Here is a 20,502-nt window from a genome sequence, read left to right as displayed (position 1 = left end):
TAATTTTTAATTTAGAAAGAATTAGATAAAATTTCTAATTTAGAAATAAAAAAATTCTAACACAACTTAGTGTACTACAAAACAATAAGAATATAACTTTAGGGTTATCATTATTACAAAAATTATTTCTAACTCTACCAGATAAAAATTAAGTCACATTACTATGCTACAAGAATCACTTATATGGCATCAGTATTCTAACCAATAGTAAATTACAAGTGAAGCAAATATTTACATTGTGGAGATTAGATTGTAGGCCTGGTTCACAATTTCTGCCCAGTAAGACACTGAAATGGCATGCAATGATACTTTTGCCTATTTCCAAGCTTTTGACAAAATTTTTAATAAGTTCTAAGAGCCTACTTAAGACATACTAAAAGAAATATGAAAGCTTCAGTGACTTTATTTTTGTGATTTTGATTTCTATACAAGTTCATCTGCATAAGTACTACAGAGTTTTGTCGAAAAGTTTAACAAAAAACTTCATTAAAATTATAAAATGAAAATACTTGTGGTCGTGCGTATTTTGGGAAGAGTAAAGGACGATAAAAGAAAATAATTATTTCTGGTTACTAACTTGTATAGCTTTTGTGAACAGGGATTGTACCTTATTTATCTTTTATATCATCTCATTTTCTAACTAGTTCTACTTACCTTAGGGAGGAGAGACCAATGGAAGGTTTTAAGTCTTCTGTAGAAAAGAGATGAGGAGAATTATTGAATTCTACATCTGAAATTAGTGATATACTATATGTTGGCTAATTGAATTTAAATTAAAAAAAAAAGGGATGAGGAATTTTTTAATGTTTTATGTTTGGCTCCATATATGCTCTTTATTCTCAAAATATTACCTGCCTCCCTCTTTATGCAGGGTGTCAGGTAATTTGGAGACCAATCCTCGTGATCAAACAGAAATTTTAACCATCTTAAGGTAGACACATAAAATGTAACTTACTGGTGCGTTACTGCGTTACATTTGCTTTTAGTTTCAGGTTTTTTTTTGTTAATAGAGAAAAATTGCTGTGTTTGTGTTTGTTGAGCGTCTGTGTAGTTGCCTATAAAATGAGTTTTAAATGTACAGTTATAGGTTCAGGTGTGCAAAAGTGGAAATTTATTTTCTTATAATTAAGCTTAGTTTAACTCTCTGAGCTCATAAACCGTGGATAGCTAATCTTACCCTTGCCAATTTAAGAAACTTAACCTCTTTGGGCTTATAACTCAATCTCTTTAGAAAAAAATTCTTTAGAAAAAAGAGATCCTTTTCTCTCTTTTACTCTTTTCCTTAGAATTTTGTTTTAGGTCTGCAAATATCAGAGGAGGAAACTTATTCCTCACTCAAGAGATTATAACATAAACCTTCTACTTCTTCAGGCTTTGTCATTGATATATTCAAAGCCCAGCTTTGGGGATGAAATGAAAACAGATTTTTACCTCTCAACAAAGTCTGTTTTTGGCAAATAAAATGTGCTTTCACTTCCAGTATTTTCTTTGGGCTATAGATTTTTAAATTCTGCTTTGGAAGTCAAAAGCCAATAAATGAAGTTCTCTCTGAAGGTTTTGTTTGTTTTCTACTTTGTCTAAGGCAAAGTCTAGAGAACGTGTGGCAAACTGAAGAATTAAGAAAAAAATCATAGAAAAAATTTAAATGCATTTCAAAATTTTATTATGTGTTGCTTGCTGCAGTGACTAAAGATGGAGTTATTCAGAGAAGTTTGCAACAGATGAATTATCTTTTCGTCTAAGATATGGTCCTGTATTGTTTTGTTTCTTACGGTTTCCCAACATAATAGAAACCCTTTGCATCTCAGGATAGCTATAAAATGATTGATAGAAATTGCTACTACTTCAACAATTCTCTGCTCTAAAAATAATGCACTTCAGCATTTCCCACAACATCAGGACATTCCACTCCTCACCCCAAATCAAATGTTAAACTGGCATTCTGAAATGAACAGAAATAATAAATTCAACAAAAATGCAGTATTCTGAATGTACTTTTTCTACAATAACATTTTCTTTCTCTTAAACCTCATTTTAAAAATGATGCAATCTTTGAGTCCAAGTGCATCTATAGTTAAATAAAATAAAATAAAATAAAATAAAATAAAATAAAATAAATAAAATAAAATAAAATAAAATAAAATAAAATAAAATAAAATGGAGGTAGAGTTCCTACTGAGCTCTGTTAGGTCTGACAAATAAACCTATTTCATTACCAAAAACTTCAGAGATACATCAGGAGGAAGTTTTACACAAAGTATTTGGTGTTTAATTTCTTTCTGAGGGGTTTAACCTTATATAGCTAGCCATAAAAACTTTAGCTATCCTGAAGACCTTTCTCACTATTAAATTCACCTGAAATAGGAATAGCAAAGAAATAATTGTTTTTATGAAATCAGTTTAATATTTAGTTATTGTGCATCTGTGGGAGGTGCCCAGCATTCTTATTTTCTTTTTCTGGCACTCTATGTTTAGAATTTCATGCAAATAATTTCTGGCATTTTGTGAGACATTCAGGGTAATGGGAAAGTGTCACAATAATGGAAATTTTGCAAACCTTTCCTAATGCTTTTGTGCTATATTTAATCTTAGTAATTCAAAATATAATTTAGTCATCATCTCTAATATTTTCAATAAAACCACTTTAGATAAAGTTTGGTTACATGTTTCTAGCCACTTATTTCACTTATTTTTTACATTTTGTATATATTCATGTAGGACTTTTATTTCCATATCTGACCTCCTCTCTATAATTCTTCAATGACATTAAAACCCTGGCTTCTGATTATGGGGCTCAATCTAAATCAATAACCACACAAACTTTAGTAAGGCCAGCAAAAAAGAACCAGAAAAACCCTTGCTATATTTTTAATCCATACTTTAAATAATAAAATGAATTGGGGACTGTCTATATCATCGTCCAACAGAAGAGATGAACATTCAAATCATTTTTAGTGAATATTCTTTGTACATATTTTTTTCTTGTGCAAAATTTACTAGGAAAAAAATAGTTTGTGGCAGCTATGATTTTGTCTTTAATTAAACAGAAATTGCAGTCTATTAGATAATTAATCTTCCAAGAATAAACACTGCTTTTCTCTAAACATTTTTTCACTTCTATAGGACTGAACAAAACAGCTCTGCAATCTAAAATTAACCACCTATACAGATTAATCACTTATTATATATGTATGTGTGTGTAAATAAGTAGTATTAGTTTTTTTTAAAAAACTTACAATATACTTGAAAAGTAATAGCCTCTTACTATGTCATTAAAATTCACATTTATGGACTTTATGATTACATACTTTCCACATTTAAACTTGTACTTTCTGTTCTAGGGAAATTTGATGATGATGAAATACATGCACTTTCTATTGAGATGGGACCATGCTTGGATTTATTGTAGACCTTTTGGCACATTCATAACTGAATGCTACAAATTAGGTTAAAACTTTAGTGAATTTATAATGAAGGCTTTCAGTGTTTAATCCTTTTCATGCAAATGACCTGATGGTCCTTGAGATGGGCTAAACTGACTAAGTGCACAGATTGTGTCTATTGCATTTATAACCCACGATTTAGGATTCAGACAAAACAATTTACTGGTCTCAGGTATGTTACAAGAGGATTTCATTCATTTAACAAACATTTCTGTAGGTCTAACAGGTGCCATGTATTGTGCCAGGGACTAGATATGACACCTCAAACAATAAAATAAAATTCTTACACAAATATATTTCACAGTCTACTAGACAGGCAGTTCGATTAGTACATCATTAAAATATGGGAAGAAGCTGTAATGAAAACATATAAGCCATTTAATGGGAATCCAAAACTATATGGGACCAAATTTATCTTGTAGTAGGTCAGCATGAATTTCCTGAGGAAGGAATATTTGACTTGGTGTTGTAAAACAATAGTAGGAGTTAACCAAGCAGACCAAAGGAGATTGGCAGGTCTAATACTGTGATCTATAGTAAGAAATACATATTTGATGTTTGTCTCATTTATGGTACAGAACTCATAACTTTTGGAATTTCCCAAATGATGAGAGTGATAAAAATTGTTTTTTGTTTTGTTAATGAGGTAACCTTTGTAACCTACCCACCTCCCCGTAGGGGCTGGTTGCCAGAGTAATGGACCACATGATTAGAAGATTGGAACTTTGAGTCCCATCCCCTGGCCTCTGGAGAGGAAGAATTGGAGGGTGAATCAATTGCCAAAGGCCAGTGGTTTAATAAATCATGCCTATGTCATGAAGCCTCCCTAAAAGAGTTTTGGAGAGCTGCCAGGTTAGGAATATTTGAAGATGTGTGGACAATAGCACATCTGGAGAAGGCCTTTAAGCTCCTCACCCTTCCCACATATTTTGCTTTATGCATACTTTCATCTGGCTGTTCTGAGTTATAAAAGTTAAATCTAGTAAGTAAAATGTTTTTCTGAGTTCTGAGAGCTGCTCTAGCAAATTAATCAAACACAAGGAGGAGGTCGTGGGAGTTGATTTATAGCCAGTGGGATCAGAAGGACAAGTAATAACCTAGGCCTGCAACTGGCTCTGAAGTGGGGGTGGGAGGCAGTCTTATAAGGACTGAACCCTTAACCTGTGGGATCTGATGCAAGCTTTGGGTAGATAGTGTCGGAATTGAATTGTAGAACATTCATTTGGTGTCCAGAGAATTGCCTATTGGTATGGGAATGCCTCCACTATAACTTAAATTCTATTATACACCAATGAACATTAGTTGAGTGGAACTCTATAGCTTTATTTTTCTACGTATTTAGAATAGCTGATATTTTTTAAATGTTTTATAATCTGCAGAGTGTTGTTTTTAATCAGAATTAAGGATTCCACCATTGTATACTTTATTTTTATTTTGATCTAGAGATTTTCCTCAATTTGCACCTATATATCACCCAAATCTAAAATCAAGTCAGTTGGAACTAAAATCTAAAATAATATGTAATCTATAAAAACACAGATAAAAATATGGTTCTATATTTCACAAGTTTTGTTGTTAAAGAGATATAAGAAAAATCATTTCTTTTTTTTCTTTCTTGTCAATGTGTCCTTTATTCCCAATGAGTATTGCATCTGAAGTCAGAAGTTAACATGAATTATAATATGCTACACTAATTTGATCTGTTTACTTACAGAGAGCCATATCCTAGAAGATGTCAACAAATGTATCATAGCATTGAGAGACCAGGATGCTGATAATTTAGACCGTGCTGCAGGTGCTATCAGAGGACGAGCGGCAAGAGTTGCTCACATTGTCACAGGCGAAATGGACAGTTATGAGCCAGGAGCTTACACTGAAGGTGTGATGAGAAATGTTAACTTCCTTACAAGTACTGGTAAGTCTCAGTCCCCAATAACAGCTGCATTGTTCCTGATTTTTGAATCTGTGTAGCTACCAAATATTCATACACATGGCAAGAATCTCTGCCTGTGTCACTTGATTTGAAATAGATTGTTCGCTCATCTGATAGATCCTTGCATCTTGTGGTTATATGATTCAAAGTTTATTTCTAGAACTGAATATTTTCATTGGGAAAAATAAGTCTTTTATAAATTTATGTGTCATATAAATTACCTATAAGACTTAGCCACATAGGAATGTTTATTAATGCCAGAATGGTTAGATATATAATTGGGCCAGATGTGATAAGTATGTAATAGTTTCCAAATCCTCTTTTAGCTGTATCATTGATAACCCCAGGTTTTTGTTGACATTACTTAAACAGAAAACTTATCCTATATTTCTAGAGAAAGGTTCTGTGTTGTCTTTCAGTCTTTCACAAAACAGTAATTTTGTTCTTTTACATAATCTTCTTTGATTACTTAGGATATATGGCATCAGGATTTTGTCTTGGTTGCAGCATCCAACCAATATTATTATTATTATTATTATTATTATTATTAATATTATTAATATTTTCTAAATTAGCCAGTAAATGCTTACTTTGAATCACTCAGTGAAAATGTCATCATCTTTAACACTATTAACATTTCTCCTTATAGAAACTTATAGAATCATTTGAATTCTTAGGATTTAGAAAAAATGGATATAATTGAATGAGGGCAATCAGCTATTATTAGAAGTCATCATGGCAGAACTTTTTCCCGTGAAAACCCTTTGTGCTCTGTGAATTCCTCAGGTTGAATTTTTCTTACTAATAACTTCTTAACATTAGGGTGATGGTGCACCCATGATCACTAAAATATTTGATATTCCATACTTAAGCCATCAATTCTATATAGAGAATTTTTCTTTAGGTTATGCATAGGGCAAATCAAATTTGGACAATATATAAATTGTTTAGGGAAAGTGGTGGAAGGAATGTGGATGGGTGATTTTATGGGGGGCAGGAGAGGACCTCCTCTTAAAATTAAATGACTAAGAGTAACACAGCAATAGTTGAATAAACAAATCTTCACTAGGAACTAGGTCTGAAGAGGTATACCACAAGATAAGCTTAGCAAGGTTTGTAGAGAACTGATGATTAATGTTGCTGTTTTCCTAATATTTTGGTATAGAAAATCATTGATGAATCTTGGCACATAATTTTCTCATGATCTCTTTTAAAATATTGCTAAAATAGTGAAATGTTGAAGACAGACTAAGGAAAGGTGAAGGAGGTACATCTGCAGCTCTTGATATTATATTTCTATAACAACTCAAAGTCACTGATGTTACAAATAGGGCACATGGTAGTTGTCAGATGGCACGTACCACATACCACATAATGAAGTATCGTAATATATATTTACTTGCTTATGGAGATGATTGTGTTCTGCATCTCTTCCACACTAAATTTTACGGGTCTTTCCTTGTTGGTCAAATCAAGGACAGAGGTATCTGATTTCTTTTCTACTTTCTGAGAATGGATTTGTAAGTGAAAGAAGAATGCAGCAGGGGTTCTCCTTTTAGCCAGCTGAAAATTTCCTGCAAGGAATTGAAGGTCTAATCTACCAGGATTTTACATGTATGTTGCCTCTGTCTCAGTTTTGTAATCGTATTAGTAATGTCTTATGAACACACTGGATTTTTATATCTGCTATAAGCAAAGAAGTGGAAATGAAGTTCTAAACTGTCCAGGATGGAAAGTGTGTTATAGGAACCCTGTTCACAATCAATTCTTATAATCCAGAATAAGAAAATAAAAATAAAGCAAAGTTATTTACACATTTAATTTATAAGGTTGTTAATATCTCTATGACTTATAATGATCTTACACAATAACTAACCAGTATGGCTACAAATTCATTCATTCAGAAGATAGAGAACTCCTTTTTCCTCTAATTAGTTGTGTGTAACTTTAATTAAAATTCTCTAAGTAAATTATGTTCTGTGCCTCAAATATAATAAATATAGAATAATTCTGGGTTGTTCTGTAAGTTCCATTATTAATGTAACTGTAATTTATGACTTTCCAATTTTGTCATTTTAGTGTTTCAGATAATATTTTCATTTATCTTTGGGGAGGGAGTCTCATTTTTCTTTTATATGTCTAATTCCAAAATTTTCTCCAGTTTTTCTTGAAATTTATCAAAAACATACCTCACTAAAGGGAATTCTGGGCAATAAATTAGATGAAAATGCTAATTAGATCAATTTGATCTTAACTAAAGTTGAAATATGTGAGCATTTTCCCTCCCATAGAGATATTATCTGAGAAAAATACTTCCAACTATTCTATCCTTCATAATTAAAGAACAGAAGATGTTCATCTCTGTTCATATCTGCTCATAACCTGGACTTATTATTTATAAATAATCCTCAAATTAAGTAATTGGAAATGCTATGTTTTGTGTCATGAAACCTTAATCATTCACATTTTAGCAAGTGAATGGTCTGTGTGGCCTGTTTTTCTTTTCTCCTATACAGTTCTCAGGTCTTGACCCTGCTTCCTGAAAATAACTTAATAAGGAGCTATTGTGAATTGTTTTTATTACTGAGACTTCCTTAACACTGCAAAATTTGCCTTAAAGTACTGTAATCAATGATGAAACCTAAGCCATACTTATCTAAATCACAGAGTGTTTTTGGAACATTGCACCTTTGATTTTAATCAGACTTTGTGGCTCATTAGCACATTTTCAAGATTTGATGATCTTCTAAGTATTTTCTCAGCATTAGGAAGCAGAGCTGCCCTGTTATATTTTGGGAATTTACATTGTTCATAAACTGTACCAGTTGGTTTTAAGTGAAATGTAGGCAACATCTGGAATGCTGCATTTCATTCAATGGAGGCATGATTTTATCATCTCCATATGATATTCTTTGTTCTGCCCAATTTTCCCCTGTTACGAAGCATCTTCATCTGTCAGAAATTCCTGATAGGGGAGAGAAAAAATATTAGTCATTTTCTGTAAATAAACTCAATTTTAGTGTGAAGGCTTAGAAGTTATATTGTTAACACCATCTTTAGTTCTTTCACACTAGATTAGGGAGAAACCTAAACAAAGAGGAAACTGATAACAGTACTTTTTGTGTGTGATTTATGGACTCTTTTCAAACTCAGAAATTAGAAGGCCCCCAAACATCTGTTGCAAACCACCAAACTCCTCCTGGTTTCAATGTCAGCCAGCCTCATGGACCAAAGCAGAATAGGCACATAAATGAACCTGACCGAGACACCCTGGTGGCATCCACTGCTGGCAACTTGCAGTGAAGGCAAGTAAAAGGTCATCATCAAGTACTCCATCAGGCCCAAATTGGAAAATGTGAACTTAGAATCTTCTCCCTAATACAATGGAGAAGAGCTATATGGTTGCAATTTTTCTTCTTAAAGATACATGAGATAGTTGAAAAAAATTTTGAGACAACAAATATTTCCAAAAATTTCTTGTAAATTTTTTTTGCAGTCAGTTTAAACAACAGCATCTCTGATCTATAGCCTTAAATAATTACAGGATAAAATACAAAGATTTTAGTTTTACAGTTTTTCCCTCCACAATCCAGCAGAGGTTGAAAATTAGTGATCCGTATACTAGATATGACCCAATATGACTCAAAAGACTTTTTACATGTCCAGTAGAGTTCTGACCATCATAACTTTGTTTTGTATTTAGGAAATACATATATCCTAGATTAATGGCTTATTCTGATAAATGGGAAAGTCTGGCAACACTAGAGCAGAGTTTGGCTGGAGCTTAGTGGTGTCTTCCTTTTCTTTGAGCCTGGGCCATAGTCTCCTACACTCCCTTTCATTATATACTGCTTCACTCACTTAATTTATCTGTCTGAACTCGGTAGGCATTTGAGTTCACCTAAACATGCGTGTGTGTGTGTGTGTGTGTGTGTGTGTGTTTTCCTATTGTGGGCCAAAGGTACTTTCTACTCATCTAAGTTGATAGTTTCATATTTTATTTTCACATTTTATTCTTCTTTCAAGAAATAGTTCATATTCTTGTCCTCTAGAAACTTTTCTTTTCTCCATCTGGGAATTGTGAATTCTTTATGACTTCATGTACTATAGATTTTAAAGGACTTGCCATTCACTAGCATCATTCCTGGCAACTATATGCTGTTGATGAACTCTTCAGGTATACTTACATAGAAATTATTCTTCCTTCAAAATAGAATGTAAGCTATAGAAGAAAAGGAAACTTTAAACAAATATTTATTTATTCACGAGAGACAGAGAGAGAGGCAGAGAGATAGGCAGAAGGAGAAGCAGGCTCCCTGCGGGGAGCCCGATGTGGAACTTGATCCCAGGATCCCGGGATCACAACCTGAGCCAAAGGCAGACAGTCAACCACTGAGCCACCCAGGAGTCCTGAAAAGGAAACTTGTGTGCTTTGGATTTCTTCATTTCTCTGCATCTCTTCCAGACCTACCACAGTGTCTTGCATGTGTTAGATTAAAATAAAACAAAACAGCAAAACAACTCTTGAATTGTGTCTATATGCCTGTACTAATTCCATTCCAAAAGTGAAAAGTCTCTTCTTCTCTACTTCCCCTCTAACATTTTAATTATTGTCTGACCCTTTCTCAAATGCTGCCACTTTTGCATAGGAGCTTCTGATTCCCCTTCAGTAGAAATAATTGCTCTCATTATCTGTGTTACCATGGATGAGCTTGTCCTCTAGTTAGTGATTATTTCACTTTGCCTTGTATCATAATCAGTCATTTACATACAAGTTTCTTCAAGTAGATTGTAACATTTTTAAAGGCAAACATCATACTTTATTATTTTTATATTTCCCAGTTGCATTTTACGCATGGTAGAGGTGCTCAAGTCCTTTAACCAACTTAAAATTTAAAATTCACTACAATAGTATACTATGATACATTCTAATACAGTTAAGCAAGTGAACAAGTTATCATCCCAGTTCAGGAAAAGACAAAAAGCAAAACTCAAAAACATAGTAGACTATGTCAAAGGCTGGGGGAGAGAGAAGGTCAGGGAACTGATTCATTTCTATCCAGAGTGAGATATTAGCTACTTCCAGAAAACTTGGGATCAGATGTTTAAAAGGTCTTTAACAGGCTTTTGAACAAGAGATCCCATCACTTTTATGTATTCTATTTCTTATAAGAACCATCCTTACAGTGTCTGGTGAAAGATCCCATTGCACCTAATTTCACTAATGGTTCTAGCAAATCACTGTAAGGAGTAGCAACCATACCTGTTGCTATTTCTAGTGAACTTCTTTTTTGTGGTAGCAGTTTGAGACAGGACTCCCACTTAGTTACCTAGTTTTTACTTTTAGCTTCAGCTCTAATCTGACACCCTTTGACACAGAGAGCATTAACAGGAAGTTTCTATCTGCAGATCATTTGGCTAACTGGATAAACAAGTGTCTTCCTGTTGGTGATGCCAACATCAGAAATGAAATGACAACCCAGCCTCTTTAAAGAAGAGGAATCTCGTGTGGCTTTGGATGTATTTCTCTTGCTGTAGGATTTAGGGATCCTGGGCCAGCATTGTGAGTTAAAGAAAGTAGCAGCTAGAACTCCTAATGGGAACCCTGTTTTCTGCCTACAGAGAACTGGATTTGAATAAGATCCATATCTAGTTGGTGGGCTGAGGATACGTTTTTATCTTGCGATATTAATTAATTGGAAATATACACTTGTCAGGGAAAAAAGTACTGTAAAAACTGAAAAAAATATACTAGGGATGCGAAGGGTTTTTGACTTTTTAGATCCTGAGACAAGTACATGGAATAATCTAAAAAAACAAAACAAAACACGGTTGATGATAAATTTATTAATAAAAAGAATACATTCTTACAGGGTAAAAATTTTATTATCAAAAGAGGAAATAATGTAGGTGCTTAAAAGTGGATTTCAGGGAGGAAGAGGGGGCAAGAGTAGGGTCCCCAAGTCACCTGTCTCCATCAAATTACCTAGATAACTTTCAAATCATCCTGAAAACCTACGAATTCAGTCTGAGATTTAAAGAGAGAACAGCCTGGAATGCTACAGTGAGAAGATTTCGTGCTTCTATCAAGGTAGGAGGATGGAAAAAAAATAAAGAAATAAAAAGCATCCAAGGGGGAGGGACCCCAGCAAGGAGCCTAGCTAAGGCTGCGGGGCGAGTGTCCCCAGGACAGGAAAGCTCCGTCCTGGAGAAGCAGGAGCTTCACCAATCTTCCCAGAGGGAAAGGTTCTCGCAGGGAGTTGCAGCAGGATCCCAGGAGGGGCGGGGCACTGGGGGACACAGCCCAGGATCGAGGGCTCCCCCCGGGACAGACAGAGGCTGGGAGGGCACAGGACAGCAAAGACGCTCCTGCCACTGGGCGCCTCGAGCTGTGCAGATCAGCAGGCCCCGCCCCCGGAGCATCCAGGCCTCTGTGGACTGCGAGCTGTGGTAGTTACTGTAGGAGCTGACTCTAGGGCTGGAGAGCTGGCCGCCGCCACTGTTGTTCTTCCTGGGGCCTCACAGGAAACAACCCCCAGTTCTTTCTTTTGAGGACCATTTGAATGGAAAGACAAAAGATCATGACGATAGGTTATGGGAAATAAATGACAGCCTCAGAAGGAAAAATCTACGTTTAATTGGAGTTGCCAAAGGCGCCAAAAGGGACAGAGGTCCAGAATATGTATTTGAACGAATCATAGCTGAGAACTTTCCTAACCTGGGAAGGTAAACAGGCAATCAGACCCAGGAGATAGAGAGACCACCCCCCTAAAATCAATAAAAACCACTCAACACCTGACATTTAATAGTGAAACTTGCAAATTCCAAAGATAAAGAGAAGATCCTTAAAGCAGCAAGAGACAAAAAAATCTCTAACTTTTATGGGGAGAAATATTAGATTAACAGCAGACCTCTCCACAGAGACCTGGCAGGCCAGAAAAGGCTGGCAGGATATTTTCAGGGTCCTAAATGAGAAGAACCAGCAGCCAAGAATACTTTATCCAGCAAGGCTCTCATTCAGAATAGGAGAGATAAACAGCTTCCAAGATAGGCAGAAACTGAAAGAATATGTGACTACCAAGCCAGCTCTGCAAGAAATACTAAGGGGGACTCTGTAATAGAAAGAGGAGGTCCAAGGGAACAATCCACAAAAACAGGGACTGAATAGGTATCATGATGACACTAAATTTATATCTTTCAATAGTAATTCTGAACGTGAATGGGCTTAATGATCCCACCAAAAGGCGCAGGGTTTCAGAATGGAGAAAAAAGCAAGACCCATCTATTTGCTGTCTACAAGAGACTCATTTTAGACATAAGGACACTTACAGCCTGAAAATAAAAGGTTGGAGAACCATGTACCATTCAAATGGTCCTCAAAAGAAAGAAGGGGTAGCCATCCTTATATCAGATAAACTAAAGTTTATCCTGAAGACTGTAGTAAGAGATGAAGAGGGACACTGTATCATTCTTAAAGGATCTATCCAACAAGACGACCTAACAATCATCAATATTTATGCCCTGAATGTGGGAGCTTCTAGGTATACCAATCAATTAATAACCAAAGTTAAGACATACTTAGATAATAATACACTTATACTTGGTGACTTGAATGTAGCGCTTTCTACAATTGACAGGTTTTTTTAAGCACAACATCTCCAAAGAAATAAGAGCTTTAAATGATACACTGGACCAGATGGATTTCACTGATATTTACAGAACTTTGCATCCAAACACAACTGAATACAAATTCTTCTCAAGTGCACATGGAACTTTCTCCAAAATAGACCACATACTGGGTCACAAATCAGGTCTTAACCAATACCAAAGATTGGGATCATCCCCTCCCTATTTTCAGACCGTAATGCTTTGAAATTAGAACTAAATCACAAGAAGAAGTTTGGAAGGATTTCAAATACGTGGAGGTTAAGGACCATCCTGCTAAAAGATGAAAGGGTCAACCAGGAAATTAGGGAAGAATTAAAAAGATTCATGAAAACTAATGAGAATGAAGATACAACCTTTCAAAATCTTTGGGATACAGCAAAAGCAGTCCTCAGGGGCAAATACATCGCAATACAAGCATCCATCCAAAAACTGGAAAGAACTCAAATACAAAAAGCTAACCTTACACCTAAAGAAACTAGAGAAATAAACAGCAAATAGATCCTACACCCAGGGAAGAAGAGAGTTAATAAAGATTCGAGCAGAACTCAATGAACTAGAGACCAGAAGAGCTGTGGAACAGATTACAAAACCAGGAGTTGGTTTTTTGAAAGAATTAATAAGATAGATCAACCATTAGCCAGCATTATTAAGAAGAAGAGAGAAAAGACTCAAATTAATAAAATCATGAATGAGAACGGAGAGATCACCACCAATACCAAGGAAATATAAACGATCTTAAAAACTTATTATGAGCAGCTATACGCCAATAAATTAGGCAATCTAGAAGAAATGGATGCATTTCTGGAATACCATATTGACAAAATACAGCATCCACTCCTGATCAAAACTCTTCAGAGTGTAGGGATAGAGGGAACAATCCTCAGCATCTTAAAAGCCATCTACGAAAAGCCCATAGCAAATATCATTCTCAATGGGGAAACACTGAGAGCTTTTTCCCTAAGATCAGGAATAAGACAGGGATGTCCACTCTCACCACTGCTATTCAACATATTGTTAGAAGTCCTAGCCTCAACAATCAGGCAACAAAAAGAAATAAAAGGCATTCAAATTGTCAAAGAAGAAGTCAAACTCTCCCTCTTCACAGATCACATGATACCGTACATAGAAAACCCCAAAGACTCCACCCCAAGATTGCTAGAACTCATACGTCAATTTAGCAGTGTGGCAGGATACAAAATCAATGCCCAGAAGTCAGTGGCATTTCTATACACTAACAATGAGACTGAAGAAAGAGAAATTAAGGAGTCAATCCCATTTACAATTGCACCCAAAAGCATAAGATACCTAGGAATAAACCTAACCAAAAATGTAAAGGATCTATACCCTAAAAACTACAGAACACTTCTGAAAGAAATAGAGGAAGACACAAAGAGATGGAAAAATTTTCTATGCTCATGGATTGGCAGAATTAATATTGTGAAAATGTCAATGCTACCCAGGGCAATGTACACGTTTAATGCAATCCCTATCAAAATACCATGGATTTTCTTCAGAGAGTTGGAACAAATCATCTTAAGATTTGTGTGGAATCAGAAAAGACCCCGAATAGCCAGGGGAATATTAAAAAAGAAAACCATAGCTGAGGGCATCACAATGCCAGATTTCAGGTTGTACTACAAAGCTGTGGTCATCAAGAGAGTATGGCACTGGCACAAAAACAGACACATAGATCAATGGAACAGAATAGAGAATCCAGAAGTGGACCCTCAAGTTTATGGTCGACTAATTTGACAAAGGAGGAAAGACTATCCACTGGAAAAAAGACAAGTCTCTTCAATAAATGGGCTGGGAAAATTGGACATCCACATGCAGAAGAATGAAACGGGACCATTCTCTTACACCATACACAAAAATCAACTCAAAATGGATGAAAGATCTAAATGTGAGACAAGATCCCATCAAAATCCTAGAGGAGAACACAAGCAACACCCTTTTTGAACTTGGCCACAGCAATTTCTTGCAAGATACATCCATGAAGACAAGAGAAACAAAAGCAAAAATGAATTATTGGGACTTCATCAAGATAAGAAGCTTTTGCACAGGAAAAGAAACAGTCAACAAAACTAAAAGACAACCTACAGAATGGGAGAAGATATTTGCTAATGACCTATCAGATAAAGGCCTAGTATCCAAGATCTATAAAGAACTAATTAAACTCAACAACAAAGAAACAAACAATCCAGTCATGAAATGGGCAAAAGACATGAACAGAAATCTCACTGAGAAAGACATAGACATGGCCAACAAAAACCTGAGAAAATGCTCTGCATCAGTGGCCATCAGGGAAATACAAATCAAAACCACAATGAGATACCACCTCACACCAGTGAGAATGGGAAAAATTAACAAGGCAGGAAACAACAAATGTTGGAGAGGATGTGGAGAAAGGGGAACCCTCCTGCACTGTTGGTGGGAATGTAAACTGGTGCAGCCACTCTGTAAAACTGTGTGGAGGTTCTTCAAAGAGTTAAAAATAGATCTGCCCTACGACCCAGCAATTGCACAATTACCCCAAAGATACAGATGCAGTGAAAAGCCGGGACACCTGCACCCCGATGTTTATAGCAGCAATGTCCACAGTAGCCAAACTGTGGAAGGAGCCTCGGTGTCCATCGAAAAATGAATGGATAAAGATGTGGTCTATGTATACAATGGAATACTACTCAGCCATTAGAATCGACAAATACCCACCATTTGCTTTGACGTGGATGGAACTGGAGGGTATTATGCTGAGTGAAATGAGTCAGTCAGAGAAGGACAAACATTATATGGTCTCATTCATTTGGGGAATATAAAAAATAGTGAAAGGGAATAAAGGGGGGAAAGGGGAGAAAATGAGTGGGAAATATCAGAGAGGGAGACAGAACATGAGAGACTCCTAACTCTGGGAAACGAACAAGGGGTGGTGGAAAGGGAGGTGGGCGGGGGGTGGGGATGACTGGGAAACGGACACTGATGGGGGCACTTGATGGGATGAGCACTGGGTGTTATGCTCTAAGTTGGCAAATTGAACTCCAATTAAAAAAAGTGGATTTCAGGAAACCATAGAGAGGGCCTTAAATATTCCTACGTCCGGAATATGTAAAATATGTAACTTTGAGGCTGATGCTGAGTGACATATGAAAAGGAAGGCCTAAATGGAAGGAAACATTGGAAAAAAGAGGTGGAAGATGTGGACCTGTTGTGTGGATATTTACTAGTGCAACAGTGTTCTAGAGGTGTTGTATCTTCTTTAAGTCTAGTCTAAAACTCCTATGACCAGGCTTCAATGCATGTTCTCCAGCCAAGGAAGGCATTATCTGGAAAGGAAAATAAGTCCTACCTTTCTTTCTCGTCTTATTTTCACATACTTTCAGTAAAAAGATTAATTCAGATTTATACTATGGGCCTTTATGTGAAGGGGTAAATACAAAAATAACGTATTAGGGATGAGGATTGGGGTAATCACAACAATAACGTATTAGGCATGAGGATTTAGGCATGCCTAAAGGATTAGGCATGAAGTTCCAGTTTCAGCTATGGATTCCAAACAATGGAGTCTAACTATGGCTAAATCAAGTAGAAAACAGACAAACACACAAACACAGGAAGATAGACTGCAAAGGATGCTATATATTGGAATCCAGTTAGTCACTCCAAAGAGCAATCACTTGAGGTGCCATTCCAGCCCTCTCTGAACATTTAATGCCATTACTGGCATCTTAACATTATAATACTGGACCCCAGAGATGGTACATTAATTTAATACCACATTCCAAATACTTCTACTAATGGAATAAAAACCTAAAGAAATTCCTGCTTTTGTCTCACTTGAATTCACTTGAATTCAACCTCCTGAGCCGAGGCATCATATTAGTAGAGTTTGAATCATGTGCCCACACCTTGACTATTGATGTGGGGTGGGAGCAGTTGGCAAGTACTGGCTTTGAGTTTCTGTGGAGACAGTGCTTGGCCTCACACTGAGACCCTCATTCAGGCAGGTTCCCTAGCACAAGAACAGGTTTTGGAGTCTAGGGATGTAGAAGTGTTAAAAAGCAGCAGAGGTAGACCACCACCAAGGGAGTAAAAGGACCCAAAGAAGGGAAATTGAGGACTGACTTTACCATCTTGGGTTGATCTTCGATGTCAGATAAGAAAAATGCTTCCATAATCACCCAGGTAGGAGCACTGCCTTTCAGCATCTTGTTGCCAAACTCATTTTTTTGATGGTTTATAAAATTTAAAAACAAGTATAAAAGTATGCTTGATTCCTGATAGATGTATTAAATGAGGTGTTATGATAGCACTTAAAATCTAAGTATGTTCCAGGGTGTATATGCCTTAGCAGAATATCTGATGTCAATGTGATTCTGTTACCAAGACAATGGCAAAGGTAGACATATAGGGGAAGGGGATCTGTGAAGTCTTGTGAAAAAGTGAAAAAAATTATCTTTTGATGATGTCTTCCTTTATTCTTTAACAATGACAAATAAACCCAAATAGGGTTGTATCCTATTATTGTTCAAATGTACAGTGAAATATATCAAAAGATATGATTTTGTTTTAAATCCAAAGGGATGGGGCATCTGACCTCATTTACTTTAAGATTTTCTAAGGACTAAACATTTTTTGTAACAGCATAAACTAGTGTCTTCTAAAATCACAGTGTGTGCATAGCCACTGGGAAAGAGTAATGGCTATTTAAGGCCAGTGGGGATCAGAGGCTCTGGAGTCTTAAGCATTGTTAGGTCCTTCCCAGCAATCCTGAGAACTACAGGGATCAATACATTAATACATCAGTACCCCACTAAAACACACCCATGTCCACACAGGGAGCTCTGTGCTAGGCTACCATCTATTGGGTAATCAGACAATTAAGTCTCTTTATAGTACAATTATTGTAAAATGTTTTGCGAACTGTAACGTATATGTTTTTTAAAATGTAGACAAATATCTGACAGGAGTCTTCTTCCTTCTGCTCCATCTTGAAAGTTAGATTTCTGAAACTAAGGAAATAGCTCCCTTTAGGTGTTACAAGTATCTAGTTCATGTATTAATAGCCCTCATGTAAAGACAATAAATTTTGCTTTTTTAGAGATCTTTATATATAGCCTGAAGAGTCTGATTATATACTTATTGATATGGACTGGTAAAACTTTTATATTCTCATCTGTAAAGTAAATATGAGACTCAAGGTCACTGAGTCTAGAAAATAAACTGATGTGGTATGTCTTTCAGATTTTCCTCTGGCTTTGAAGTGAGCATTAACCATGTGAATGTATAAATCAGATTGCATGTCTTTGGGAGTTAAGTAATTGGTGCAGATAGCTGAGCTTCATTGGCAATGATTTTAGCCATTTCATCTTCAGTCTCTGTTTCTCAACTATATTTTATATCATTCTTTTCCTGAAATTCTTTAAATGTAGTCATACTTGTGTCGGCATGGTGACCGTGGACATGATGATATTGCCACATATCCAAGATGAGAGCCTGTGTAATGAGTGAAGATTTAAGCATTTCTAAGGTAGATAGCACCTATAGCTGTTGGCAGAATAAGACAGTAATGCATTTATACTATTAAGCTTTGTGGTTATGGGCAGCCTGGGTGGCTCAGTGGTTTAGCGCCACCTTCAGCCTGGAGCCTGATCCTGGAGACCCGGGATCCAGTCCCACGTCAGGCTCTCTGCATGGAGCCTGCTTCTCCCTCTGTCTGCCTCTCTCTCTGTCTCTGCCTCTGTCTCTGCCTCTCTCTCTCTCTCTCTGCCTCTGTCTCTGCCCCTCTCTCTCTCTCTCTCTCTCTCTCTGTGTGTGTGTATGTGTGTGCATATCTCATGGATAAATAAATAAAATCTTAAAAAAAAATAAAGCTTTGTGGTTATGGAAGCAAATGCTGAAAAATACTATCATTGTAAAAAGAAAAAAAATAGCAGGCCTACATTTTCAAATGAAAGTGCTATCTACAAACATTGTTAATAGATGTGAATATTTTCTTTAGTGAAGTTAACAAGTTGTTTATCATGATTGGATGAGTTAAAGATTATCTCATCTCTTGGTGAAAACTATAAACTTGGGAAAAACTATAGACATATTGTATGTATATCTCAAGATTTTCAATGGAGGAAGAGGAGATGATTTGAAGGAAGAAAGGATAATTTCAATGGCAGCCACAGTTGGGAGAATAAGACTGGGTGTAGATCAAGTGGAATAAACATTGGTCAGTTGTCTATTAACCAACTCGTGAGGATAGAGATAGTTTGAGAAAAAAACAAAGAAATGTTAGGCGACTGGAAATTCTATTGCACTGTGTACCCAAGCTGATTTCTGCTGACATATGTTTTTGTTTCCCAAGTTAAATTTTCAAACTAATGGTAATTTGCAACTTCCTCTTTCATCAATTACAAAAGAAAGTACTCCTGCTTAACAATCCCACACAGCAGGCTAAAGACCTTGGAACAAGTTTCTTCTGAAATGTATTAGTAACCCCGTGGTATCTTAGAAAATGTAATATATTCTGGTGATCATCCACCGTTTACTTTTACTGTCTGCCAAAATCTGTAGCAGTTAAAGTTAAGTGAACAATTTATATTATAAAATTTCTCTGCTGATGTAAGGATTTTTAAAGGTATCATTTATTATAAACACTGCTGGCAGTATTTCTTTAAGATTCCAGATATTCTAAAGTCTATAGTAACAAATGCATGCATGGTATGTGGGCTCATCAGGAAAAATCTGGAACCCATAAGATAGAAAGTATCTAGACACATGAAGAGAGAAGAAAAGAGAGCAGCAAACCCCTCAATCCAGAATGCAGAAGCAGAGGCCATCAAGGAGATTAAGGTTCCATCTTGTCTGATGCTGACTGACCAGCAATACTGGATTCTGGAAAGCAATGAAGCAATGGCTTCACATTCAGTGAGCAAATTAACTTGAACTTATAATACTACAGTCATCCAAAATGTGTGATAAATAAAAAGTGCTTGTGTGCATAAGAACCCAGAATATCTAAGTTGCACAATTCTTTTTGAGAAATGACTTGAAAAGACACTCAAACAAGAGTTAAAAACAGAAATAGTAAGAGATGGAACACTGAAATTGTGAATCTAACTCAGGAATGTAATGGATAAAATAACAAGATGGTAGATCCCTGGTAGGTCTAGAAAATGACTGATCCAAAATAGAACAGAAAGTCAGCAGACTGCAAGAAAAAAAATTCTGGAAAGAGCCTGGAGTACATTCAGACAAACAAAATCACTCAGCCACATGATAAAGAAAGTAATTCACTATCCTCTTTAAAAGATATTAGTATAGAAATCCCACCCAGCAGGCTTAGAATATCATGAACCTAACTGCAGAATTTTAAAACTTTTTCTGATTATAATCAGCTTATACTTAACTATTTATATTTGTTCATTGTTTTTATTTGTCATGTCTTTTGTTATTGTCAAGAAATCAGATTTC

At 36.0% G+C, this 20,502-nt stretch overlaps 1 protein-coding gene across 4 annotated transcripts in view; it reads left to right on the top strand.

Annotated features, from left to right (window-relative positions):
• The window catches only part of CTNNA3 (catenin alpha 3), a 1,688,099-nt gene that overhangs the window by 1,240,023 nt on the left and 427,574 nt on the right, over positions 1-20,502 (top strand). For all 4 annotated transcript variants that reach the window (XM_077894689.1, XM_077894690.1, XM_077894691.1 and 1 more), the window contains exon 12: positions 5,158-5,358. In XM_077894689.1, the coding sequence (XP_077750815.1) occupies positions 5,158-5,358 (201 nt within the window). The remainder of the gene's footprint in view (positions 1-5,157; positions 5,359-20,502) is intronic.

The sequence above is a fragment of the Canis aureus genome, chromosome 4, assembly GCF_053574225.1.
Source record: "Canis aureus isolate CA01 chromosome 4, VMU_Caureus_v.1.0, whole genome shotgun sequence".
Lineage (NCBI taxonomy): Eukaryota > Metazoa > Chordata > Mammalia > Carnivora > Canidae > Canis > Canis aureus.
The sequence above is the reverse complement of the archived record's forward strand: the minus strand, read 5'-3'. Positions and strand labels throughout refer to the sequence as shown.